This window comes from Pan paniscus, chromosome 9 (assembly GCF_029289425.2).
Source record: "Pan paniscus chromosome 9, NHGRI_mPanPan1-v2.0_pri, whole genome shotgun sequence".
In the NCBI taxonomy this organism is placed as follows: Eukaryota; Metazoa; Chordata; class Mammalia; order Primates; family Hominidae; genus Pan; species Pan paniscus.
Genome location: NC_073258.2, coordinates 66,620,497 through 66,648,286, shown reverse-complemented (window position 1 = coordinate 66,648,286; position 27,790 = coordinate 66,620,497). Strand labels below are relative to the sequence as shown.

The following is a 27,790-nucleotide window of genomic DNA, read 5'->3' as shown; positions in this document are numbered from 1 at the left end:
CACACCTTGACGTACGTTTCATGAAAACCAAACATGCAGCCTGTAATCAACTCCTGGACTGTCATGGACACACCCTCATTATTTCATATCATGAGCTGCCCGAGAGTTTGTTAGAAACTGATTTTAATAAGTCACATGATACAAAAGAATGAGAACATTCAAAGAATGAGTAAAATACTGCTTTGTCCCAAACGACAAGCAGAAAATGTTAAGGCACAATGGATGCTCAGAAAACGTAAGCTGAAGGGAAAACACATCATCTGTGTACTCAGACACACACACTCCAACCCATCACACGAACACACCCTCGCCCGCCCATCAGAGAAGAATTCGCCTGGAATCAGCTGGGGGCGGTGGCTCACGCCTATAATCCCAGCACTTTGGGAGGTTGAGGTGGGCAGATCATGAGGTCAGGAGTTCACGACCAGCCTGACCAACATGGTGAAACCCTATCTCTACTAAAAATACAAAAATCAGCGGGGCCTGGTGGCACGCACCTGTAATCCCAGCTACTCAGGAGGCTGAGGCAGGAGAATCGCTTGAGACAGAGGTTGCAGTGAGCCAAGATGCGCCACTGCACTCCTGCCTGGGCAACAGAGCGAGACTCCGTCTCAAAAAAATAAAAAAAATAAAATCACCTGGAATCAAAGCAGCAGGGACAGCCTGCGCTGGAGCCGCCAGAACAGGCAGGCGGGCAGCTCCGCAAGACCGAGCAACTCCAGGACGGGAGACGAGAACTGGCAGCTGACATGACCCTGTGACCAGGACATTCCAAAAGACTGGGGGCCCTTCCCAGGCCTCTTCTTTCCGCCTATTATTTTAACAAAGTCCATGCTGCCAGAAGGCAAGCCTACCTCAAAACACCTGGCACATTCACAAGCTACCAAAGGGAGGAGGGTGAACAGGCTCTGATACTTGGAGTAGAGGCCCAAGCTTCCTCTCCCACGGTTTTCCACCGGGAACGAAGACAAAGCCAAGCCCTGTGCAGCCACAGGAAGTCCCAGGAAGCACCTGTGAGACCCGCACACCCACCTCGGAGGGTCCCAGGGCTGGGAAAGCCCTCCTTTCAGGGGCTCTCAGCTCATCTGGGACGAGACAGAGCCCCTGCTCCCCGGAGGGCAAGCTGGGACCAGAGAAGCCAAGCACCCATATCAGTCACCTTTCCAAGTGTCCTCGATAAAGAAGAGAGTGTCCCGTGTGGCCCAGGCTTTTCCGGGCACGCGCCAGCCCCCAGAGGAATCCATGGCGCCACCTGGGAAGGAGCGCACAGCAGAGGTTACCCAGGGCACTTCCTGGCGTTGCCCCAGCACAACTCAGATGAACAAAGACCAAACTAAAACCTGAAGACCCAGACACAGGAGGAGAGGTCAGGTCCGGTCAGTCCCCTAGGGGAGCTGCTTGGGCTCCAGGGAGTACCCACCAGGGGATTTTCAGTTTTTCACAGACTGTGAGTGTGGGTCTGGAGGCCAGGTGGTCCACAGGACAGCCACCTCCCAGCAGTGACATCACCAAAGGCTATCAGAAAGGCATGCTCTTTCTGGTATCTCGTGCCTGCAAAGGAGACCAGAACGAGGGGCACAGGACCCCAGGTAGGGCCCTGCCTGGCTCCCTCCATTCCTGATTCAACCAGGGAGGTGTGGTGGGGGCCCTCACTATGTTTCTGTCCCGGTTCAATCCAGGGAGGCCCCTCCCACCCTCCTCAGAGTGGTGGCCCAGCCTGGTATTGGGGGATGGAGCACCAGCAGGAGGAAGGTGGGAAACTGGTCATCCAAGTCCAGGGGGTGGAGCACTAGCAGGAGGAAGGCGGAGACTGGTCACCCAAGTCCAGGGAAGAGGCCAAAGGCACACACTGGAGCTTCAGGTCCCAACCCTCAATCCTTGGTCCTCTACCACTGGAGCTGCCACTGGGCACTTCAGAACAGGGACACTGCCCATCTTGAGGTGGGCACAAAGGCATGTTTCTAGGTGAGGGTGGCAGCTGCAGCTTGATCGGATGGTCCTGAGAGAGCAGCAGGGCCCAGCGTCCGGGGGAAGGTGGGAAGGGAGGGCAGGCTGCAGAGGAGCCCTACAGGAGGCCCTGGCCAGCTTTGCACAGCCCGGGCATGGCCCCGGGCCCAAAAGTCACTTCTCCATGGTCTGAGAAACCTGCTGAGGCAGCCCTCCCCACGTGGTGACCCATGAGACTGTTGCAGCCGGCGCCTGCCCCTCAGGAGGACAGTGCCGGGCCAGGGCCCCCAGTCGCCCTCCTCCTGCCGGGTGCAGCGTCCTCAGCCCTGCTCCAGGCTGTCGCCGGGCTGCACCACGGTGTAGCTCCCCTGGCCCAAGGACAGCTGCCGGCTGAAGAAGGATGTGGTGCGCTTCGGCTTCACTCGCCTGATCCCCTTGCCTGCGAGGGAATGGGAGGGCACACTGAGCAGAGGCGCTGTCCCTGTGTGAGGGGGCTCAGGCCCAGGAAGCCAGGTTCTGGCTCCAGCGCGACGGCTCCTTCCAGAGCCTGGTCAGACTGAGCTCCCCTCATCCGAGCCTCAGCTCCCCTCAGCATGCTACAGTATACCCCGAGCAGCGCTCCCTAACACTGCCGACCTAAGGTCATCACAAACAAGGAGGGTCCTTCATAGCCAAGAGAAGCCTGGGGAGACGTGACAACTAAATGCAATGTGGGGTCCTGGTGGGATCCTGGCACAGAGGGATGTCTGGAAAACACTATGGAAATCTGACTAAGGTAGGCACTTTGGCTAATAATGGCAATACCGGGTCATTAATTAAAACAAAAGTACCATATTGCTGTAAGATGTTAGTTTTTGGGTTTTTTTGGGTTTGTTTTTTTGTTGTTTGTTTTGAGACGGAGTCTCGCTCTGTCGCCCAGGCTGGAGTGCAGTGGCACTATCTCGGCTCACTGCAAGCTCCGCCTCCCAGGTTCACACCATTCTCCTACCTCAGCCTCCCGAGAAGCTGGGACTACAGGCGCCCGCCACGGCGCCCAGCTAATTTTTTGTATTTTTAGTAGAGACGGGGTTTCACCGTGTTAGCCAAGATGGTCTCGATCTCCTGACCTCGTGATCTGCCTGCCTCGGCCTCCCAAAGTGCTGGGATTACAGGCGTGAGCCACTGCGCCCGGCCTTTTGTTTTGTTTTGAGATGGAGTCTTGCTCTGTCACCCAGGCCGCAGTGCAATGGCACGATCTTGGCTCACTGCAACCTCCACCTCCTGGGTTCAAGCGATTCTCCTGCCTCAGCCTCCTGAGTAGCTGGGACTACAGGTGTGCGCCACCACGCACACTAATTTTTGTATTTTTAGTAGAGACGGGGTTTCACCATGCTGGCCAGGATGGTCTCGATCTCTTGACCTCGTGATCCACCCACCTTGGCCTCCAAAAGTGCTGGGATTACAGGCGTGGGCCACTGTGCCTGGCTAATTTTTGTATTTTTGGTAGAGACAGGTTTCACCACATTGGCCAGGCTACTCTCAAACTCCTGACTTCGTGATCCACCTGCCTTGGCCTCCCAAAGTGCTGGGATTACAGGTGTGAGCCACCATGTCCCGCCTTTGTGGTTTTTTTTTTGAGACAAGCTGTGTTGCTCAGGCTGGAGTGCAGTGTTACAATCACGGCTCACTGCAGCCTTACCTCCTAAGCCTAGGTGATCCTCCCACTTCAGCATCCCCAATAGCTGGGACTACAGGTGTGAGCCATGGCTAAGGTTTTTTTAGTTTGTGTAGAGACAGGGTCTTGCTCGATTGCCCAGGCTGGTCTTGAACTCCTGGCCTCAGGTGAGCCTCCTGCCTCTGTCTCCCAAAGTACTGAGATTACAGGTGTGAGCCTAGCCAAGACGTTAATTTTTTTTTTTTTTTTTTTTTTTGCGACAGGGTCTCACTCTGTCACCCAGGCTGGACTGCAGTGTTGTGATCCTAACTCACTGAAGCCATAACCCTCTGGGCTCAGGTGATCCTCCCATCTCAGCCTCCCAACTAGCTGGGACTTCAGGCGTGAGCCACCATGCCCTGCTAATCTTTTAAATAGAGATGCGGTCTTGCTATGTTGCACAGGCTGGTCTTGGACTCCTGGACTCAAGCAATCTGCCTGCCTCGGCCTCCCAAAGTGTTGGGATTACAGCCATCTCACCTGGCCAGATTGTTAATTTTAAAAAGTCAAGCAACAGAAGAAAAATGAGCAAAAGAAATCATCAGTAATTCAGGAAGGAAATCTAAATATGATCAAGCACGTAAAAATTTGCAATCGGCTGGGCACGGTGGCTTATTCCTGTAATCCTAGCACTTCAGGAGGCTGAGGCGGACAGATCACCTGAGGTCAGGAGTTCGAGACCAGCCTGGCCAACATGGCGAAACCCTGTCTCTACTAAAGATACAAAAATTAATCGGGCATGGTGGTGGGCACCTGCAATCCCAGCTACTTGCGAGGCTGAGGCAGGGAGAATCACTTGAACCCGGGAGGCAGAGGTTGCAGTGAGCCGAGATCATGCCATTGCACTCCAGCCTGGGCAACAGAGCGAGACTTTCTCAAAAAAAAAAAAAAATTTCCAATCTCATTGTGTTCAAACACCAGCCAAGACAAGTTCCCTTTGGCTCGGAATGATTACACCCATTGTGGGTGAGGGCATGGGAGGCAGACACCATCTTCTCTGCTGGGGAGGGTACACCTGGGCACAACTTCTCTGGAAGGTGGCAGGTATGAAAAGCCTCTTCAAAATCAGCGTATCGGCCAGGCACGGTGCTCACATCTGTAATCCCAGCACTTTGGGAGGCTGAGGTGGGAGGATCATTTGATCCCAGGAGTTTTGAGACCAGCCTGGGCAACATAGTAAGACGCTGCCTTGACAAAGAATTTAAAAATTAGCCAGGAGTGGTGGCTCATGACCTTAGTCCCACCTACTCAGGAGACTGCAGAAGGACTGCTTGAGCACGGGAGGTTGAGGCTGCAGTGAGCCTTGACTAGGCCATTGCACTACAGTCTAGGCACTAGAGTGAAATCCTATTTAAAAAAAAAAAAAATCTGCACACTTTTACATTAGCAAGGCCATTTCTAGGAAAGTATCCTGAGGAAACATTTCAGATTCTAAGGAAGGACTTTGCTGTAGGTGTGCTGTTTAGAAGAGCTGAATGCTGAAAACTGTAATGCCCACAAGCAGAGGACTGGGTCAAAATGAGTGTGCAAAAACCATGCCAAGGAATGCCACACAGTGGTCCAAATTACATTGTAGAAAAAGTTTGCTTTTTCTGATTATAAAACTTATTCTAGGGCTGGGCGCAGTGGCTCACGACTGTAATCCCAGCACTTTGGGAGGCCAAGGCGGGCGGATCACCTGAGGTCGGGAGTTGGAGACCAGCCTGACCAACATGAAGAAACTCCGTCTCTACTAAAAATACAAAATTAGCTGGGCGTGGTGGTGCAAGCCTGTAATCCCAGATACTTGGGAGCCTGAGGCAGGAGAATCGCTTGAACCAGGGAGGTGGAGGTTGCGGTGAGCCGATATCGCACCATTTCACTCCAGCCTGGGCAACAAGAGTGAAACTCCGTCTCCAAAAAAAAAAAAAAAGAAAAAACAATTATTCTAAAAATTACAAGACTATAAAAATGACATGTTCATTGTAACAGATTTACGTGCTCCAAGAAGTACAAAGAAAAAGTCAAAGCTACAGCCGCTGACGGCCACAGCTGGGCCCGCCCTCCTCATGCGCATGGCTGCACACATGCTGTCCTGTTACTCATTTCCTTTTTTTTTTTTTTTTGAGACAGAGTCTCGCTCTGTCGCCCAGGCTGGAGTGCAGTGGCGCGATCTCCGCTCACTGCAAGCTCCGCCTCCCAGGTTCACGCCATTCTCCCGAGTAGCTGGGACTACAGGCACCCACCACCACGTCTGGCTAATTTTTTTTCTTTTTGTATTTTTAGTAGAGACAGGGTTTCACCGTGTTAGCCAGGATGGTCTCGATCTCCTGACCTCGTGATCTGCCCGCCTCGGCCTCCCAAAGTGCTGGGATTACAGGTGTGAGCCACCGCACCTGGCCTACCATTGCTTTCTTTTTTTTTTTTTTGAGGTGGAGTCTCGCTCTGTCGCCCAGGCTGGAGTGCAGTGGCGCGATCTCGGCTCACTGCAAGCTCCACCTCCCAGGTTCACACCATTCTCCTGCCTCAGCCTCCTGAGTAGCTAGAACTACAGGCCCTGCCACCAGCCCAGCTAAATTTTTTGTATTTTTTTTCTTTTTTAGTAGAGACAGGGTTTCACCGTGTTAGCCAGGATGGTCTCGATCTCCTGACCTTGTGATCTGCCCACCTTGGCCTCCCAAAGTGCTGGGATTACAGGCGTGAGCCACCACGCCTGGCCATTTCTTTTTACTGAATATTATTTTGTGAACATCTTGCCATGTAAAATGTAGATCTCTGGCCGGGTGCGGTGGCTCACACTGTAATCCCAGCACTTTGGTAGTCCAAGGTGAGCAGATCACTTGAGGTCAGGAGTTTGAGACCAGCCTGGCCAACATGGTGAAACCCCGTGTCTACTAAATATACAAAACTTAGTTGGGCGTGGTAGCTCACCCCTGTAATCCCAGCTACTCGGGAGGCTGAGGCAGGAGAATCGCTTGAACCCAGGGTGCGGAGGTTGCAGTGAGCCAAGATCACACCATTGCACTCCAGCCTGGGTGACACAGCGAGACTCTGTCTCAAAATAAATAAATAAATAAATAAATAAATGAATGTAGATCTTTGTTACTGCATTAAAAAACTTTTTATCATGGAATAATTCTAGATTTCTAGGAAAGCTGTAAAGGTGTAGAGAGTTCCAGAATACCGCCACAACTTCTCCCAATGACAGCATGTTCTGTCACCACATCAGAGCTAAGGAATGAACACTGACACGGTATCTGTTAACTAAAATTCTTTTGGACTTCAATAGTTTTTCCACAAATGTCCTCTCTTCCAGGATCTGACACAAGATGCATTTAGGGTATTCCTTTTTATTATTTATTTATTTATTTATTTATTTATTTATTTATTTGAGACGGAGTTTCGTTCTTGTTGCCCAGGCTGGAGTGCAGTGGCGTGATCTTGGCTCACTGCAACCTCCGCCTCCTGGGTTCAAGCGATTCTCCTGCTTTCAGCCTCCCAAGTAGCTGGGACTACAGGCGACCACCACCACATCCAGCTAATTTTGTATTTTTAGTAGAGAAGAGGTTTCTCCATGTTGGTCAGACTGGTCTTGAACTCCCGACCTCAGGTGATCCACCCGCCTTGGCCTCCCAATGTGCTAGGATTACAGGCGTGAGCCACTGCACCCGGCCAGGGTATTCCTTTTTAAAAACAGGGTCTCGGGCTTGGTGTGGTGTTTCACGCCTGTAATCCCAGCACTTTGGGAGGCCAAGGCAGGTGGATCACAAGGACAGGAAATTGAGACCATCCTGGCTAACACGGTGAAACCCCATCTCTACTAAAAACACAAAAAATTAGGGCCAGGTGCAGTGGCTCACACCTGTAATCCCAGCACTTTGGGAGGCCAAGGCGGATGGACCACAAGGTCAGGAGATCGAGACCATCCTGGCTAACACGGTGAAACCCCGTCTCTACTACAAATACAAAAAAGTAGCCGGGCATGGTGGTGGGCGCCTGTAGTTCCAGCTACTCAGGAGGCTGAGGCAGGAGAATGGCGTGAACCCAGGAGGTGGAGCTTGCAGTGAGCCAAGATCGCGCCCACTGCACTCCAGCCTGGGCGACAGAGTGAGACTCTGTCTCAAAAAAAAAAAAAAAAAAAAATTAGCCGGGTGTGGTGGCACACACCTGTAGTCCCAGCTACTCGGGAGGTTGAGGCAGGAGAATCACTAGAACTGGGGAGGCGGAGGTTGCAGTGAGCTGAGATCATGCCACTGCACTCCAGCCTGGGCGACAGAGTGAGACTCCGTCTCAAAAATAATTAACTAATTAATTAATTTAAAAAAAAAAAAAATATATATATATATATAGGGTCTCATTGTTGTCACCCAGGCTGGAGTGCAGTGGTACAATCGTAGCTCACTGCAAACCTCCAACTCCTGGGCTCAGAGATACTCCTACCTCATCAGCCTCCCAAGAAGGTGAGACTACAGGCATATACCACCGTGCTCAGCTAAGTTTATTTTGTAGAGACAGGGTCTCACTCTGTTGTCCAGGCTGGTCTTGAGCTCCTGGGCTCAAGTGATCCTCTTTGTCTTGGTCTCCCAAAGTACTGGGATTACAGGTGTGAGACACTGCACCCGGCCTGGGTACTGTATTTTTACCAGCTGCACTGAACACCCCAAGATGTGGTCACAGCAGTGATTTACCCAACGCTTTATTTATTTATTTATTTATTTATTTATTTATTTATTTATGAGACGGAGTCTTGCTCTGTCTCCCAGGCTGGAGTGCAATGATGCAATCTCGGCTCACTGCAACCTCTGCCTGCCGGGTTCAAGCGTTTTTCCTGCCTCAGCCTCCCGAGTAGCTGGGATTACAGGCGCCTGCCATACACCTCGCTACCTTTTTTGTATTTTTAGTAGAGACAGGGTTTCACCATGTTGGCCAGCCTGTTCTTGAACTCCTGACCTCAGGTGATCCTCCTGCCTTGGCCTCCCAAAGTGCTGGGATTACAGGCGTGAGCCACCGCGCCCCACCTACCCAACACTTCAGTAACAAATGTTGAGTCGTTTCCCGGATCACATCCTGGACAATGCTGCAGAACGTCTGTGATGCAGCAGTGAGAAGGGACAGGAAAGGCACTATGGCCAAGGCCCGGGCTCGGCCTGCTCACAGCTGTGTCCTGAGATGGAGGCCAGCTCACACTGGGTCTGGAGCTGCTCTGCAATGCCCTGTCCTCAGGAACTCCCCCCGGTGTGTGCACGCGCATGCGTGTTTGTGTGTGCACATGCACAGAAGGGCTGCTCACCGTCCTCCACGTAGTCGATGGTGGAGAGATGCTGGATCCGGCTGGACACCACACTGCCCTGCCTCCGTAGCTTGGGGCGCTGAACAGGAGCCGGTGAGGAGCTGGGGTCCGAGGGCGAGCCAGTCGCACTGTCCTGGGGGCCTGCGGGCTCCGCCGCCTGGCTCAGTTCGATGCAGTACTCAATGAGACTGCTCATCAGTTCGGCCTGGGGAGGAGGGGGCAGTGTGAGGCCTGGCCAGGCCCCCCTTCCATGCCTGTTGCTGAGCCTGAAATGAGCTCTGCTCTCTGGTTGGGGAAGCGGGGAAGGGGACACACATCACTCAGGAGGGAGGGAGCAGGGAGGCAGGGGAGGTGTCCCACTTGGGTGACTGTGAAGGTGAGTCCTGGTGGATGAGGAGGGATCTCCAGATCTGGGAGTTCAGGTGGGAAAGAAAGAACATTCTGGTCAGAAGGCACAGCCCAGGAAGGCTGACTCCATGGGCAGAAGCAGGTGGGGAGGGAGGGGGTAGGGAGCCGGCTGCTGCAGAGAGGATGAAGAGTGGGGAAGCGGGGCGGGGAGGCGGGTGGTGCTGGCTGGGAGGAAAACCTGCAGCCAGGAGGAAGGGGCGCGATGTCACCAGGGCAGGGGCGGGCGGCTCCCTGCCAGCACGTTCTTCAAAAGTGACTCCTACTCAACAGGTGTGAAGCATGAGGCACACTGACAGAAAAGATGCAGCAGCCAGGTGCCAGCGGGCACAGCTGGGCACCAAGGACAGGGCCTTCAGGGGTTTGAGGGAGTCGCAGAGGGTGTTAAGAGGGTGGTACCCTTTAGGACACAGGTATTTCCTGAGTGCCTCCCACGTGCCAAGCACTGCTGCAGGCCTGGGATAAGGTGAGGCCAAGTAGACAGGAATGGCCACCTGTGCTCCTGACTGGTGGGGCTGGGTCAGACGCTGGGAGTGGCCCTGCGGAGACTGGCCTGGCTCCTGCCTCTCCACAGGGCAGCTACAATCCCTCTGGGCTGGGCGGGTGGGCACCGCTGCTTGGCCCAGAAGGAAGAGCAGAGGCCTGGTGGGCTCTCCACGCTCCCTGCCCTCAGCTCAGTCCACCCACACTCCTCTCCTCACCAAGTGGACTCCACCAGCCAAAGGGCAGTGGGCTGGTGAGGGGACGGCAGCCGGTGGGGACAGAGTCCTGAGTGCAACCATAACAGGGAAGCCTACTAAGTTTCCTAGAACAAAAACTCCTGCACAGCAACATGCCTCTGAGGCTCAGGAAGCCTGCTGTTCAAATGCAGCCGAAAGAGGAAGCTCTGCTGAACATCTGTCCAAGATAAAACTCAGCAAGCCAGGGTCAGAAAGGAACTTCCTCAACCTGATGAAGCGCATCTCTGAAGAACCCACAGCGAAATCCCACTTATTCAGTGAAAGACAACGTTCTCTCTCAGGCCAGGTGCGTCAGGGACGCCTGCGCACACCTATCCATCCTACACTGGGGGTCAGAAGCACTGTCAGGCAAGGCAAGCAAGAGGCACACAGATTGGAAAGTGAGACCCAGCTGTCCCAACTCACAGACCACACGACTGTCCACATAGAAAGTCCCAGGCCAGGCCAGGTGCCGTGGCTCATGCCTGTAATCCCAGCACTTTGGGAGGCCGAGGCGGGTGGATCACCTGAGGTCAGGAGTTTGAGACCAGCCTGGCCAACATGGTGAAAACCCATCTCTACTAAAAATACAAAAATTAGCTGGGCGTGGTGGCAGGCTCCTGTAATCCCAGCTACTCAGGAGGCTGAGGTGAGAGAATCGCTTGAACCTAGGAGGCGGAGGTTGCAGTGAGCTGAAATCGCGCCATTGCACTCCAGCCTGGGCGACAGAGTGAGACTCTGTCTCAAAAAAAAAAAAAAAAAGAAAAAAAGAAAAAAGGCAGACACAGGGGCTCATGCCTGTAATCCCAGCACTTTGGGAGGCCAAGGTGGGAGAATCACTTGAGCCCAGGAGTTCAAGATTAGCCTGGGCAACATAGTGAGACCTTGTCTCTACAAATATAATAAAATAAAGTTAGCCTGGCATGGTGGTGCACACCTGTGGCTAGGGATGATAGCTTGAGCCCAGAGGTCAAGGATGCAGTGAGCTATGATTGCGCCACCGCACACCAGCCTCGGTGACAGAGCAAGAGTGTTTCAAAAAAAGACAAAAACAATTATATTTCTATATAAGGAAATGATCAATTGGAAATTGAAATTAAAAACAGTGCCATTTACAGTAGCACCAAAAGAAAAAAAAAAAGAAACGGATAAATCTAACAAAAGATGCAGAAGCTTTGTATGCTGAAAACTATAAAATGTTAATGAAAGAAATCAGAGACAAATAAATGGAGATACAGAAATAAATGGACTGGAAGACTTAAGAGGTCAATGACCTCCGAAGTAATCAATGCAATCTCAATAAAAATCCTAGGTAGCCTTTTTTTGGGGGGTGGATAGGGGAGCATGCTACAAATCAACAAGCTGATTCTAAAACTTCTATGGAAACCATTTTAAAAAGAACAAAGTTCTGGATATCAGACTACCTGATTTCAAGACTTATTATAAAGGTTCAAAAATCAATATATAGTGTGATTATCAGTGAAAGACACACATATATCAGTGGTTTAGAAGAGGGAATCCAGAAACAGACCCACACATGTACAGCCAATTGATTTTCAACAAAGATGTCAGGGCAATTCAATGTCTTTCTTTTTTTTTTTTTGAGACAGAGTCTCACTCTGTTGCCTAGGCTGGAGTGCAGTGGCACCATCTCGGCTTACCACAATCTCTGCCTCCCCAGTTCAAGTGATTCTCGTGCCTCAGTCTCCCAAGTAGTAGCTGGGATTACGGGCGTGTGCCACCACACCCGGCCAATTTTTTGTATTTTTAGTAGAGATGGGGGTTTCACCTTGTTGGCCAGGCTGGTCTTGAGCTCCGAGCCTAAAGAGATCCGCCCACTTTGGCTTCCCAAAGTGCTGGGATTACAGGCGTGATCCACCATGCGGCCAATTCAATGTCTTTTCAACAAACGACACCGAAACAATTGAGAATCTGTAAACACGAACATGAACATTGACCTGTATATCACACCTGATGTAAAATATCGACTTTGGGATGGCTGGGAGGCTTAAATTTATACAACTTCTACAAGAAAACATGAGAAAATCTTTGTGGTCTTGGGTTAGGCAAAATTTCTTAGGAAACAAAAAGCATAAACCAGTCTCCGTCTCAAAAAAAAAAAAAAAAGAAAATTGTGAACTTTGAACATAAAGGTGAGAATATCTTGGAGTTCAAAGCCATGAGGCAGGGAGAGGAGTGCCCTCGAGGGGGGCCAGGAAAATGGGGAGCAGCAGGGGAAGCTGGGGGAGAAGGTGGCTGGTGGGGGCGGAAAGAAGCTTCCAGGAGCATGTAGTTAAGCTGAGAAGGGGGAGGGGGCCCTCCTGTGGCAAAGCAGAGGCCGATGGGGCTAGAAGAAGCCCCCAGCATGGGAGGCGCAGGGGTGGGGTCTGGCTGCAAAGGGAGGGGTGAAGGGCACCAAAAGGAAGCCGGAGAGGTGTGGAATGAAGGATCCAGAGAGACCCGAGATGAAAGGAGGAAGGGGTGGGAACAGTCCTGAAAGGGCCCTGTGGGAGGGAGGGGCCTCTGATGTGACCCAAGTGGGAGAGGGAGGGGCAGGGGAGGGAGGCTGGGGAGGGAGGCTGGGGTGGAGGAGGTGCTCGGTGCTGAGTAAAACACGATGAATGAAGGGGAAAATCAAACACAGGCTTGGAGAGGCCCAACGCTTCCACGCCCACCGCAGGTGACTGTGAATAGGGTCACAACAGCACTGGTCTTGGGGACAGGAGGGGAGGGCGCAGGCTGGTCTCAAAGCACTCAACAAGCCCTCAACAAACAGCTGCCCGAACCCCACAGCTGCCACCACCACCGGCGTGGAGTCTGCAGACCAGGCCTCCTGACCTCCCAGGGCAGCTCCGGGTCAGCAGGACTCAAGGCACCCCTTGTGCCCAGGCCGCTTTCATCCTCAGGCCCAAGGCAGCTTCTCACCTCCTTGCCCGCCAGCCTGGTGCCTCTAATTGTCTGGGACCCAGGGTACCTGGGCCCAGCCTCCCCACCCGTGTGCAGGCACCACCCGCACTACCTGCTTGGAGTAGATCTTGAGGAGCTTGTTGACAGGTGTGCCCTCGCTGTCCCCGTCGAACTCCAGCCACAAGATGGGCTCCTCCTCCTCGGGGGAGGTGTGGTCCCACGACAGCTCCTGGAAGCGCAGGCCCAGCAGGACATGCTGGCCAGCAGGAGACACAGAGCCAGGCTTGACCCCTGGGCAGAGGTCTGCTCCCCACCCCATCCCACTCAGACACCTGGCCAGGGTGTGTGCCTCTCCAAGGCTGAGTCTACATTTGTTCATGTGTTTCTGTAAGGAGAGAGCCTCAGCTTTCATCAGAGCCTGCCAGGGGCTGTGGTCCAGGGAAGCTGAGATCCCCTCTCCCACAACAGTCCCACCAGCAGGCCAAGCCCCTGACAGCGGGGGAGGCACGTGGGGGAGGAGGCAGGTGGGGAAGCGGAGTCTCTTCTATGAGGTCGGGGGTGGCATCTACCATGAGGCTGAGCTGGGCCCTGCCTCCCAGGACACAGATGGCAGCAGGGGCTGGGGTCCCTCTTCCGGGACAACCAGAAGCCAGCCAAAACTCTTCTGCTGGCTTAGGAGCAAATTTCTGCCCAGGGACAGGTAATCTGCCCCACAGGGCTGGCTGCTGATGCGGCTCTCTACCCAGGGCTGGCCACCAAACGCAGAAAGAAGAGGACACGGTCAGCCCAAGAGGGCTCCCGTCGCAGGGTCTTCTGGAGCATCAGGCTGTTCTCCAGCCATCAGCCAGGCAGAGCAGCAGGCCCTGCTGCCCTCCCTCCACTCAGCAGTGAAGTCCCAGCTGCGGCCTCCCCTGCCCCGGCCACCCCACAGCCTAGCATGTTGGGCAAGAGGACCCAGGATCACCCTCAGGGGCTACGAGGACATCCGACGGAGGCAGGGTCCCTCCCAGACAGTCCATCCACCTTGCCCCCAGGCCCCCACAGGCCCAGAGGAACCAGGAAGACCTGAGTCAGGAGCCCCCTCCCATCCTCTCCACCCTGGAGGAGCTGGGGGCAGTACCTTCTCTCTGCTGTCGATGACGTGCACGCCTTCCAGACTGATGGCCACAGAAACTGGCTTGCGCCCACCACGGTGCAAAAAGCCTTGGGCCGGCTTGTCAACCTCACCGTGGAAGAAGGCACACCTGGGGAGGGGACTGGGGTCAGCCTCCGGCCAGCACCAGAAATGCTGAGGGAGGCTGCTCGAGGCCCCAACCTGGGTTCTGAGAAACTTCTGCTGTTTGGGTGACTGAAACCCGCCCCAGGGAAGGGAGAAACAGAGGTGGGATGAAGGGGAGGCTTCGTAGGGGTGGCAGCATCTGAGCTGGCAGTGTGCGACCGGAGGGAGAAGGGCCTGATGACACAGAGAAGGGTGGGCACTGCAGGCGGAGGGAAGCGCGTGGCCCCAGGTGTGGAGCAAAGCCAGTCATGTGGGTTTGGCACTTGGTCTGGGGGCCAGGGCTGCTGGAGGTGGCCAGGAGAGCCTGCTGACCACTGTCCAGGCGGAGACCTTTCAGCAGCAGGGACCTGCTGGGAAGCACGAGGAGGTGAGGGGAGTGGCTCCAGGGCTCAAAACTGAGAAGAGGCTGGGCGCGGTGGCTCATGCCTGTGATCTCAGCACTTTGGGAGGCCGAGGCAGGCGGGTCATGAGGTCAGGAGATTGAGACCATCCTGGCTAACAGGGTGAAACCCCATCTCTACTAAAAATACAAAAAAAATTAGCCGGGCATGGTGGTGGGCACCTGTAATCCCAGCTACTCCGGAGGCTGAGGCAGGAGAATGGCGTGAACCTGGGAGGCGGAGCTCGCAGTGAGCCAAGATCGTGCTACTGCACTCCAGCCTGGGCAACAGAGCGAGACTCCATCTCAAAAAAAAAAAAAAAAAAAAAAACATTGAGAAGAGCTGCCACCTGTCCCTCCTGCAGCCTTGCCTTCTCCTGTCCCTCAGGCTCACCCTTGCCCTCACCACCCACTGAGCCAGAGCCCAAGTTAAACCCCGCTCTCTCCACGCGACGGGATGGGGCTGGAGACCAGCACGGGCCACCTTGAATTCCTGGGGCCGTCCTGCTCCAGCCTCCTCTGGAAGACTTCTGTCCCCCAAGCTCAGCTGATGGCCAGCCCTCCGATTTCACTGAGGAAACCGAAGCAGCCAGGAGAGGGCCACCTGCCGGTCAGCACACATGGGCTGTCACCTCCCCCTCAAAACCACTACAAGACCCGTTGCTTGACCCCATTTTACAGCAGAGTTGTGACAGCTGGTCACACTCACTGTCTCCATCCCTGCTCACGCTCGCCCACCAGGCTGGAGCCCACATCCATTGCCAGCTGCCAGGAGGACAAGCGGGGCATGCGCTAGGAGCTGCTGCGGGTAGAGCCCTCCTGCCTTGCTGGGGGGCCCAGGGCCCCTTCTCACCTGGCCCACACTTGCCTCCCAGCATCTCTCCAGGCTTCAGGTGCCATCCATATGCATAGGATTCGCCAAATACGAGCTCCAGTTCAGACTGCACTAGATACCAGATGCCCACTCGAAGTCGCCAGTGGGGCGTCTAACAAGTATCTCAAAATCAACATGTCCAAAGCAAGCTCCCAGCCAGGCACGGTGGCTCATGCCTATGATCCCAGTGCTGTGGGAGGCTGAGGCGGGAGCATCACTTGACCCCAGGGTTCCAGACCAGCCTGGCCAACAGGCAAAACCCCGTCTCTACAAAAAATACAAAAATTAGGCCAGGCATGGTGGCTCCCAGCACTTTGGGAGGCCGAGGCAGGCGGATCACCTGAGGTGAGGAGTTCAAGATCAGCCTGGCCAACATGGTGAAACCCTATCTCTACTAAAAATACAAAAATTAGCCGTGCATGGTGGTGCATGCCTGTAGTCCCAGCTACTTGGGAGGCTGAGGCAGGAAAATCGCTTGAACCTGGGAGGCAGAGGTTGCAGTGAGCCGAGATCATGGCATTGCACTCCAGCCTGGCAACAAGAGCGATACTCCATCTCAAAAAAAAAAAAAAAAAAAAATTACCCGGGCATGGTGCTGCACACCTGTGGTCCCAGCGACTCAGGAGGCTTGCTTGAGCCCAGGAAGTCGAGCCTGCAGTGAGCCACGATTGTGCCACTGCACTCCAGCCTGAGTGACAGAGCAAGACCCTGTCTCAAAACAAAAACAAAAAACCAAATTCCTAAACTTTCCCTGACCACTCCACAGTGCCGCCCCCAGCTCAGCAGAGGACAACGCCATCTGCCAGGGGCTTAGGCCAGTCCTCTCTGCCTCCTCTCCTTCGCTTCATCCACTGCACATCCATCTGGCAAATCCTGTCACTCTGCCCTCAGAACGTCCTGCATCTGACCATCTCACCTGTTCTGACCACAAGGCCCAAGCCACACCCCATCCTCTGGTCTCCTGGCTGCCGCCTGTGCCCAATGACAGGCTCTCCTAAACCTCTGTGTTCTCGTCTCTCTCCACTAGAACATCAGCTTCATCAGGCAGGGGCACGGTGTCTCTGGCTCAGGGGGACCTCCAGTGCCCAGGGAGCGCGTGTGCAGTAGGTGCACAGAGATGTTTGTTAGACAACAATTGCGTGACAGAGACAGCTGGCTGAAGGCGAGGTCGGCTGGGCCAGTGACGAGGTGACTGTGCCAGGTAGAAGGAGAGGACCCATCCAAGGTGTCCCAGCCCCTGACAGGAGGAAGGGGAGGACAGGTGCCCAGCTTGGAACGGTGGGGCCTGAGGTGCTCGTGACAAGACACCACTTCATGGGGACACAGCTCAGCAGGAGCAGAGGTGGGCTCACTGGCAGCTGTGCTAGCAAAGCCCAAGAACAGCCTGTGGAGGGGGTGGGGGACTGCGGGGCTGTGGCTCGTACCCATAAAAGGGCAGCTCGTGGCACTTGAGGAGATAGGCGCGGTAGTGGGTGCCCAGGGCGGCCTCGCACCCGCCGTCGCTGCTGACCTCCTGCACCTGGCGGTAGGCGTTCAGCAGGCCCTGCTCGCCCGGCCCGGCCCTGGCCCCACGGCCCCGGAGGGCAGCAAAGAGACTCTGGCCCCGCTTACAGAGGTGGGCAGGGAGGAAGGAGTCCAGCTTCTCCCTGTGGAGGAAGGAAGACAGGTGCTAGCGGCCCAACCAGAGGTGCCAGGCTCAAGGGGGAGGGCGAGGGAAGCAAGGCTGCCTGGAGGAAGCAGACACACATCTACTTCCAAGTCAGAGGCTGGGTAAGGAGCCCACGAGGGGAGACCCAGGCACCAGACAGAGGGGGTTCAGTTCTCAGCCCCTCTCCGAAGGGCAGACTCCAGGGCCAGCCTGTCTGCTTCTGCCGAGAGCAGCTGTACAGCTGGTGAGAGGCACCTCCTGTCCTGCGCCTGCTTCCTTTGCAGAGTGGGGATGGTGACACCCCCATCTGTCCCAGGTGAGCTCCCCCGGCCCTAAAACTTGACAAGCTCTCCAGGTGCAGGCCAAGGATTGTGATGGGGCTCCCTATGAGGCCCACCTGGGGCTGTCCCTCTGCCCGTCTGACCCGGGGTCACCGTCTGAAGCCAAAGGCTCATCCTGCGGCTCCAGATGCCTGCATCTCCATCCAGGAACAGGAACCCGGGCCCCACCTTCCTGCACTTCCCACCAGTCCTGCCTGAGCCGGCAGCCTCTGCACTGCAGCCCCATGTGCACCAAGAGCCCCCATGGGGCCTGGTCCTGTCACCCAACCCTTCCTGCCTCCTGCCTGGTTGGTTACCACGTGTCCACCCAGGAAACTCATAGGAGCCGAAGGGAAAGACACGGGGAGTCACCAGGCCCCTCTTCACCCCCAGAAGGGAAGGAACCCACCACCCTGAGCACCCGCAGTGTGCCCGGCACTGCAGAGGTCCCTGACCCCCACCTGCGAAGGCACACAGACACACAGGGCAGCCAGGCGAGTGAAGGAGGGCCAGGAGATGGGCCCAGGTCTGCAGCTCACAGCAGAGGTGAGAGGCTGAGGGAAGGTCTGGAGGCCGAACAAAGAGCCCCCACCTGCCTAGAATCAGACTGCAGCAGGAGGGTTTCAGAGCAACATCTGTGTCACCAAGTCAGGACTGTTGGGATTTCTGAACTGGTGGAACTTTTATAACCAAAACTGGTGCAGGGGTTTTAATGCTCTCAATGCTTTGTTCTGCCAGATAAAAACGTGAAAACGCCAACCTACAACTAGCACAGGCTCACAAAAGAAAGGGCATCTCCCCCGCCCCACATGAAGCAGGAGAGGCCCTGGCATACCCACAGTTGGTTCCCCGCCTCAGGCAGCGGGTACTCTGTGGGCTGTGGACCAGCCATCAGATAAGCTGCAGTTGGAGCGCTCAGTCCTTTTTTTTCTTTTTTGAGACGGAGTTTCGCTCTTGTTGCCCAGGCTAGAGTGCAATGGCTCGATCTCGGCTCACTGCAACCTCCATCTCCCAAGTTCAAGCAATTCTCCTGCCTCAGCCACCCGAGTACCTGGGATTACAGGCATGCACCACCTTGCCCAGATAATTTTGTATTTTTAGTAGAGACGGGGTTTCTCCACGTTGACGCTGGTCTTGAACTCCTGACCTCAGGTGATCTGCCCGCCTTGGCCTCCCAAAGTATTGGGATTACAGGCGTGAGCCACCGCACCTGGCATTTTTTTTTTTTTTTTTTAAGACAGAGTCTCACTCTGTCACCCAGACTGGAGTGCAGTGACATGCCCTTGGCTCACTGCAACCTCCACCTCCCAGGTTCAAGTGATTCTCCTGCCTCAGCCTCCCAAACGGCTGGGATTACAGGTGTGCGCCACCACACCCGGCTACTTATTGTGTTTTTAGTAGAGATGGGGTTTCACCATGTTGGCCAGGCTGGTCTCATACTCCTGACCTTAAGCGATTTGCCTGCCTTGACCTCCCAAAGTGTTGGGATTACAGGCCTGGGCCACCGTGTCCGGCCCCTTCACTGGAATTATTTCTAAACCTCGGGATAATCCTCCATGGAGACCAGAGACCGGCCTGGGCTTTGGCAGGGCAGACTCAATCCTCGCCACCCAAGGCCCTGCTAATTTACACAGCAGAGAACTCGGCTCCTGGAGAGGGCTGGGAGGTGGACAGCCAGCTTGCCGACCGCCTGGGGAACACCCCAGGAGTCTGGAACTAAGCTGGCCTGTTACTGGTGACAAAGGGTCAGTATCTGGGTGGTCCCTGGCTGTGACTCCAAAAGCCCAGCTCCTCTGACCCTGGCCGGCAGGAGGCAGGGCTCCAGATTCTTCTCCCAGACTTCACTTCACCTGAGGCTCCAGCCCAGGGCAGGTGAGGAAAAGGAGGCTGAGGGGCGGAACAACTGCCCAGGGCCAGAGTGAGCCTGCGGGGCTGAGGCCTCCTGACTCCAGGACCCTGCCCCAACCTTGCGAGACTGAAGACTGCTTGTAAGTTCCATTCCAAGGACAAACTCCCCCACCCAGCGCCCCCGCCTCAAGTCACACAGGCCCTCACCTCAGGTCGCAGGCTGCCGGCCGGCCGGGCTGGTAGGGCCCAAGCTGCACGCGGCACACCAGGGCGCCCAGAGCCTCGCAGTCCTCCACGTCGCACGGGTACCGTGCAGCCAGCACGTTGCCCTTGGCCTCCTCATAGAGCAGCCGCAGGACCTCCTCATCATGGATCTGCAGGTGGGTGTGGCAGGGACAGCCGCTCAGCTGGGCTGGGGCAGGGAGAGCTGCTCAGTTGGGCTGGGGCAAGGTGCGAATGTCCAGGGGTCTAGGGACAGGGAGGCTGGGCACAAGGGGCCAGGCCTGGTGGGGCCACCAGGGCTCCTGCCTCACCTGGAGCTCCCGCCGCTTTGGGAAGAACACGTTCCTTCGGAACTGCAGGAAAGGCTCATCTGGGGAGAGAGGCTGGGTCACTGCCGGGCATCCCCACTCTGCTTAGCCCTCCCCTCTCCCGATTGGCGCAGGCCCCGGCCACCAACCTCACCCACCAGGGCTGAGAAAACCGGAGGGCCGTGCAGAGGGTGGAGTGTGCAGCTCATCCCAACGTGCCCCGGCAGCTCCCAGCCCATCCCCCAATGGGGCTTCACTCAGGGACCCCTTCCTCCCCTGCCAGGGGTGGCTGACGGAGCCTGGGGGAGACGCAGGCCCTGCCCCTCAGCCAGGGCAGCTCCTTGCTGGCAGGGCCCTGGCTGGGCTGGGAGCCAGAGATGCAGACTCAGGTGGTCCCGAGGCAAGGACAGACAGGCAGCAGCACTGACCCATGGCCACGTCATCGTCCGGGGCACTGGTGAAGCGCAGCAGCAGCTCCGGCCACTGGCGTCCCAGCTTGTAGGGCTGGTGCTTGGGTTTCAGCTGCACCTCTGCAGGACGAGATGGGGAGTGGCCCATGTAGCCTCCGGCCAGTCCAGCGGCTGCCCTTCCACCTATCACACCGCACAGCATGACGACAGTCGCAACCAATAGTAACTGAGCAGGCGCCAAGGGTCCAGAGCCATTTACTCTGCAATAACCCTATCCCCCATTTCACCCATAGAGCAAATCAGCCTCAGAGAGGCCAAGTTCCTTGTCCACAGTCACACAGCAAGCGACGGGGGTCTGGCTCCAGGCAGAGCCAGCCACTAAGTGTTCACTGCAGCCCCACGGCAAGCTGAAACTGGAGACTGGCCGATGGAAGGTGCTGGGGCACAAAGGAACCCTCAGTGCCATCAGGAAGCAGAACTGGAAATTGACAACTGGGGCCCAGAGGCCCGAGGGGCTACCTTGCCCCCCCACTGGCAGAGCCTGGGCCTCCCCGTCGTCACTGCCCACCTCCGACATCTCTGAGGAGCTCCAGCTGACCTTCCATCCTGCAAGCTCTGCACCTCCGTGGCCCACACGCAACCCAGCTCCTGCCTGGCCCTCCCACCTTATCTCCTCTCTCACTGCCTCTCCCACTCTGCTCCTGCCACCTTGGCCTTCTTAAATCTCCTTAAATCATCCCCAGCTGGCTTGTGCCAGGGCCTCTGCGCTTGCTGTTCTTCTTTTCCTGGACTCCTTTGCCCCAGATCCTCCCGTGGCTGGCTGATTCAGGTCTAAGTTCAAGGGCCACCTTCCCTGGACCCCTAATTAAGGCAGCACCTCCTCAAAATTTTCCATCATCCCAATGGCACCACATCTGTTTGCCTTCACAGGCTGATCACTACCTGACATTCCTCGCTGCTGCCACCCACAGGGGCTGCAGAATTGTCCACCGCTGTATCCCTGGGGCGCAGTGACCTCGCCAGGGGTTGGCAGAATGACCAAGTGCAGCAGTCCAGCCCCTCAAACTCCAGGCTGCCCCACGCCACCACTGCTCTGGACCCAGGACTCAATGCCTCAGGCCAGGAGGGACAAAGCCTTTCAGCTCACACACCAGCGCCCACCAAAAAACAGTGGCCACCGGGTTCTCTGCCTTTGAGAGGTGTGAGGCCACTTCCAAGTTCATCCAGAGATGTACGGGGATGTCCGTCACCGGGGTGCAGGAGCCAGCGCTTGCTCCAAGCTTCCCGAGCGCTGCCTGATCCACATCTCCCTGCTCTACCCTTAGGCAGTCCCCACTGATGGCCAATCGCCCCTCCTGCTGGCCTGAGGCCAGGGGTCCTTGTCTCTGCTCTTTGGGCCATCTGGACCTTCCACCTGGAAGAGCAGCCACAGCTCCACACGGGCCCCCTTGCCCACAGCCCTTCCACCCACCCCTGCATCCAGCCTCTGCAGCCCTTTCTCGTCCCAACATTTCTGGTCCAGATTTCCCAGAGGCCCCACAGCCCTCCTTTACAACCTAGACCCTGGGCCCCACCCATCTGTCACCACCTCCAGTAGGGAAACACCATTTACCCCCAATAGTCGCCTCCCCACTCCCTCCAGAAAGGGCTCCATTAACTCCCCTCACTTGGCCACTGAGCCCCTCATGGGGTCCTCATGCTCTCTCTGTCTGGGAACTCAAAGGGCTGGAGGACATGGAGATCACCCACTTTACAGCAGGGAAACTGAAGCTGGGGAAGGCACAGTGCCTGAGGCCACATGGGGCTACTGGCTAAACCAGGAACAGAGCTCTGCTTCCTAAACCCCCCTTTACCATCCTTTAGGCTCTAAAATTCCAATGGTGGCCGGGCGTGGTGGTTCATGTCTGTAATCCCAGCACTTTGGGAGGCTGAGGCGGGTGGATCACTTGAGGTCAGAAGTTCGAGACCAGCCTGCTCAACGTGGGAAAACCCCGTCTCTACTAAAAATACAAAAATTAGCCAGGCGTGGTGTCGCTTGCTTGTAATCCCAGCTACTCGGGAGGCTGAGGCAGAAGAATCGCTTGAACCCAGGAGGCAGAGGTTGCAGTGAGCCGGGATTGCACCACTGCACTCCAACCTGGGCAACAGAGTGAGACTCTGTCTCAAAAAAATAAAAAATAAATAAAATTAAGTTAAATTAAGTTCCACCAGGGTCTTCCCTCCTGTATTCCCAGCATCTAGAATACCACGTGGCCTGAGAGAGGCTTTGCACGTCCTTGTGGAACAAGCACAGTAACTGACAAGATGGGGCCTAGGGACACCCTGGAGACAACGATGTCCTTCCTGCTGCCTACAGCCCAGCCCTGACCAGCCTTAACCCCAAGCCCCAGCAGCTCAAAAGACTTCTTCCTGTCTTCAGAACTCCCGCAGTCCCAGACACTTCCAGATGGGGCCTTCCTGCCTGGAGGCTGTTATCCAAATGGGACGGAAGGGCCCTGGAGCCCTGTTCCATGCAGAGTGACAACGACATTGAGAAGGCTAAGCCCTGCCAAAACATCCGGCATGAAGGGCAGCTCCAGAAGACGGCGCCCCTCCCTGCCCTTGCAGGGCACTCACGGCCCTGGGGCATCTGTCACCGGTTCACCCCATCAGGGGTACAGGGGTCGGGGGAAAAGGGTTCTGGGGGGGCCCAAGTCACAGCTGAAGTGGCTTTTCAGCCTCCCTGAACCCAGCCTGGGAACAGAGTGGGTGCTGACTTTGTGCTGGGGTCTTCTGCCACCATCCTCCTGTGTGGGCCGGGCAACAAAGCAGCCCATTCACGGCCTCCGGCCGTGGGAGAGCCGGAATGTGGTGAGGAGGGAGTGGAGACGGAGGAGGTGAGAGGAGGAGGCAGGCTGCCCAGCAGGCTCTGGGAGCTTCCCGAGGTAAGGCAGGGGCCAACCCATGCAGAACTGTACCCCCAGCTTTCAGACACAAACCAAGGGGCCCACAGTCCTGACTCGAGGCCCGGAGGTGAAAGAGAGGTGACCAGGCTGGGCATGAGGTGGCCGAGGAGCCGGGGCAGCAGGAAGAGGGTGGGCGAGCACCTCCCAGCAGCAGCTGAGCAGGAAGCTCCTACTGGCAGGGGGGAGGGGGTGGAGAGAAGGATGAGGGTGGGGAGCAGGGGTGCCAAATGTTCCCTCTCCCCCAACCAGCAGCCTCAGGAGAAGACATAACTGCTGGGGGCCCCTTGGGCCTAACCCAGGCTGTCCTACGCACTCCCTCAATGGGACTGGTCACCCTCTTCTTGCCTGCATTCCTCTATAACGAAGGGAATGTGTAAGCTAAGAAAACTCGCCCGGCCCATGGCACCGATTTACTAAACAACATGGGGCAGCCTCTCCCTTGGCCCCCTCCTGTGCGAACCAGCAGGCTCAGAGACCCTGTTCACTGAGGGACCCTGGGCTGAGTGTCTAGAGAGCCACCGCCCTTAAGTCCCTCCATCTTGCAATTTCAGCTTGAAAGGGCAGGATGTGGGTGGTCACGAGGCCAGCCAGGCAGGGCTGGAGGCTGAAGACCCCCCTCCCAGAGAAGTCAAGTCTCTACTCTTCCCACCCTCACTAAGAGCCTCAGGGTCAGAGGGGCCTACTTCCTGAGCCATGTCCCTTCTCCTCCCTGTCCCCAAGGAACAGGAACAGTTCAAAGAGGCCGACCGGGAAGCCACTCAGGCCTGGGTCTGTCTTGCTCCTGCCACACAGTGGTCTCACCACCCTAACTACAACTTCCATCTGCAAGACTGGCCTAGGCCTGAGGACAAGGTGAAATCATGGTTCCCAAACACCACCCAGGTTGTGGCAAAGGTTATGCTCGGCAGACAAGGCCCCCTTCCTCCCTCCCTCCTGCGGTACTGTTCCTGGACCACCCAGTCCCAGCACGACCTGGGGGGCAGGCGTGTCCACTCCTCCACCACCAGCAGAAAGACAGACAGCAGGGCCAGGAGCGGGGGCCTTCTCAGGGCTCTAGGTGCTCAGACAGGTGGACAGCTCAGGATAAACCCAAGTCCCACCTTTCCCCATGGGCAGTGGCCAGCGGCTCCCCAGCGGCTCCAAACACTGCCCCCTCCCTCCTGTACTGGTCAGTGCCCTTCCAACCCTCCAGCCTGGGCTCCTCACTGCCAAGCCTTACCCAGCAGAGGGGAGACCAGCCAGAGCGCGAAGACATCCAGGGCGATGTCTGGAAGCTGCAGGACCTCGCGGACAGCGCGGTGCAGCTCATGGGCACTGAGCGAGGGCAGGTTCTCCACAGCCAGGGGCACCACCGTGTCATCCGCTAGGTATACCAGCACGTCAGCCGCTGTGATGGAGACCAGGCAGGCTCAGCTGAGGCCTCTGCCTGGCACAGCCAGGCCAGGCCAACCAGGCACCCTCTACCACCCACTGGGGCTGGAGCCCCCACCCTACACCCCTCAGGGGTGACCAGGGCTACGCTCCTGAGACAGAGTCCTCGCCAGAGGCAGAGCCCCAGCAGCCCCAAAAGACCCTATCACGAGTGCTATCTATTAGTGCTTCCTTGACACCCTCAAACCACCCAGAAACCCAGTAACTCCTGCCCAGAGACCAGCCCCACCGCAATCCCCCAAGATTCAAATTAAGCCTGGCCATTGCAAACCTGCCCCTCACCACCATAGCTGCCCCAAGGATTCAGCTGTTCTTCTGCCCTGAACAAGAACATGCCACAGATGTGAAACTACAGCACAGAGAGGCTGAAACCACAGCATAGAGAGGCTGAAACCATCCTGAGGCTATGGCAGTTAGTCTGGCTGGCTGGCAGGAGCGAGAGCTGGTAACCCGCTGCTGTCCTTAGGCAAGTCTCTCTCTGACTGAGGCTAAGATGCCAAGAGAGGATTCTTTAGGTCACCCAGGTTAAAGCAAGTTCCAGGTCTCAGCTTCCTTGGGACTCTTTAAGTCTGAGGACTCTTTAAGCCTCAGGAGTCAATACGAAGCAGGCTAGGGAAGAACAGCCCAAATAGCTGAGAGTTCCCTTGTGACAACTTGTGGGTTCCAGAGCCAAATGGAGACACCTGGAAGAGCAACCAGATTCAAATCCCCATCCCTGAGACTGCAGGCATGGTGAAGGAACACTGGAGTTTGGGGCTGACATACTCGGGTTCCCATCCTTGCCTGGTCGCTGGCCAACTTCAGCGAGTCAATTTAAGTTGTCAGTTGCCTCATCTGTAAAAGTAGAGCTAATACTCCTCCCTCCAAGAGTGTGTGGAAGGGAAGGGCACGGTTTCTCATCTACACAAGAGAAGGTGCTCCTTGGACCCCCAGTCTGTTATGCTCCAGCAGCTACTCTCAGAGATCACAAAATCACTTCGAGGAGGCTCAGGTTCAGATCTACTTCTCAGGCAAGAACTGAGGCACCAGAAGCTGCAGTATGTAATCACCTGGAGAGCTTCCACAGCCTGCCTGGGACTTAACCTCCCTAGGGCCCAGTTTCCTCCCTATCAAATGAAGATCATGATATGATCCCTGTTTTTTTTTTTTTTTTGAGACGGAGTTTCACCCTCGTTGCCCAGGCTGGAGTGCAATGGTGCGAGCTCAGCTCACCGCAACCTCCGCCTCTCAGGTTCAAGTCATTCTCCTGCCTCAGCCTCCTGAGTAGCTGGGATTACAGGCATGTGCCACCACGCCCAGCTAATTTGCATTTTTAGTAGAGACAGGGGTTTCTCCATGTTGGTCAGGCTGCTCTTGGAACTCTCAACTTCAAGTGATCCGCCCGCCTCGGCCTCCCAAAGTGCTGGGATTACAGGTGTGAGCTACTACGCCCAGCCTGATCCCTGCTTTCAAAAGGCTGTTTGGGAGAAAGAAAGGACACAGCCGGGTGCGGTGGCTCACGCCTGTAATCCCAGCACTTTGAGAGGCTGAGGCAGGCAGATCACGAGGTCAGGAGATCGAGACCATCCTGGCTAACACGATGAAACCCCGTCTCTACTAAAAATACAAAAAATTAGCCAGGCGTGGTGGCGGCACCTGTAGTCCCAGCTACTCGGGAGGCTGAGGCAGGAGAATGGCGTGAACCCCGAAGGCGGGGCTTGCAGTGAGCTGAGATCGCACCACTGCACTCCAGCCTGGGCGACAGAGGGAGACTCTGTCAAAGAAAGAAAGAAAGGAAAGAAAGAAAAAAAGAAATGACACAAAGAAAGTGAACGTGTCACTTTCTTTTTTGTCTATGTTGCCCAGGCTGGTCTCGAACTCCTGGGCACATGTGGTCTGCCCACCTTGGCCTCCCAAAGTTCTGGGATTACAGGCGTGAACCACATCAGCCTTCACTTTTCATTCATATAATCTCATTTGAATTTCACAGCTATGTTAAACAAGCTCATTTTACAAATGAGAGCGAGGACCCAACCTGGCCAGTAAACTAGTGACAAAGCCTCTGACTTCTGTGAGTTTTCCACATCTGAATGTACCTTATTATTTCTTAGTCGATACATAAATTATCTTTAATGAAAAAGAAGACAAGCCAGAGCTACTTCTCCAGGGCTGGGGTCCCAGGAGGGTGTGGAAGAGGAGATGCGGGCGGGACCCACCTCGGGCTCCCACGGAGGACACGCTGCTTCGGTGGGATCGCTCAGCGGGGCCGGGCTGCCCGGCACTGCCTTCCGTCCCGTCCATCTGCAAAGGCAAAGAGGAACAGCAGTTACCGGGAGCCAGGGATGGGGGGCTGGAGGTCTCCTCAAGCTCTCGGTGAGTACGGTAAGGGATCCCAGGCTGGTTCCGCAAGGTTGAGCGGCGCTGCCTGGAGGGGCCAAGAGTGCAGACCGGGCGCTGGTGGGAGGGGTGCGGGTTGCTACGGTCAAGAACGGGGGTCGACCCGGATGCCCAGGCAGGGCAAGGCGCACCCCCAGCCGGGGACGGAGGCCGGGGCCAGACGTCGCTGTGCTCTCACCTCGCAGGGTCGCAGAGCCCGCCACCTGAGAGGCAAGGCTCCTGCCTGGAATCCTGCCCCGCCGCCAAGCCCGCCACCGCCCGCACTCGGGCTCCCGCTAAGGACGCAGCTGACCGGGAAGCGACGCGGAAGCCGCGGCGGGAGGAAGCGCGGCGCCCGAGGCCCCGCCCCTTCGGCCCGGGGGAGCCAATGGGAGCCCAGGGCCGCCCCGCGCGGCCCGCGCATGCCCGGACGCCAGCCTCGCGTGTCTCATCACGCCCGTGGGGTGGCCTCGTCACGTACCAGCCCCGCCACCACCAGAGTGACCCAGGGCGAGTTTCCCTTCACAAAGGCCCCGACTGTTGGCCTGTAAGAGGGTTTGGCAAAGATTCGAGAATCAGGCTAGGGGCGTTGGCATGCCCACGCTGGGTCTTCGGGCTAGTTCCCTGCCTGTGAAATGGACACTTCCTGGCACATGCCAGGGATCCATGCGGCGCTGGCAGCGGCCTGTACCGTGGCGCTCTCGGCAGTGGTCAGGAGAATGAGTCCTGGCCCAGACTCATCCTGGACAAGTCCCTTCTCCTCTGGGCCTCAGTTTTCCTCATCTGTAAAATGAGGTGGTTGAACTGAATGACCCCCAAGGACTATCCCTA

General features: G+C 56.2%; 1 protein-coding gene across 12 annotated transcripts; it reads right to left on the bottom strand.

The window, feature by feature from the left end:
* Nucleotides 1-106: 106 nt before the first annotated feature.
* On the bottom strand, nt 107-27,338 carry FRMD8 (FERM domain containing 8). 12 transcript variants are annotated; one of them, XM_034933026.3, is made up of 11 exons: nt 27,159-27,333; nt 26,800-26,884; nt 24,393-24,560; nt 20,247-20,411; nt 19,822-19,880; nt 19,496-19,662; nt 16,897-17,118; nt 14,061-14,184; nt 13,053-13,196; nt 8,910-9,114; nt 107-1,252 (listed from the first exon to the last, which is right to left on the bottom strand). In XM_034933026.3, exons 2-11 carry the CDS (start codon nt 26,882-26,884, stop codon nt 1,152-1,154), a joined length of 1,440 nt encoding a protein of 479 aa, XP_034788917.1. In that variant the 5' UTR covers nt 27,159-27,333; the 3' UTR covers nt 107-1,151. The 12 variants fall into 12 exon arrangements, with proteins under 12 accessions (XP_034788917.1, XP_034788916.2, XP_054950489.1 ...); XM_034933025.3 differs by having other exon boundaries at nt 107-2,386; nt 27,159-27,329; XM_055094514.2 differs by having other exon boundaries at nt 20,247-20,348; nt 27,159-27,329.
* Between the last annotated feature and the right edge of the window lie 452 nt (nt 27,339-27,790).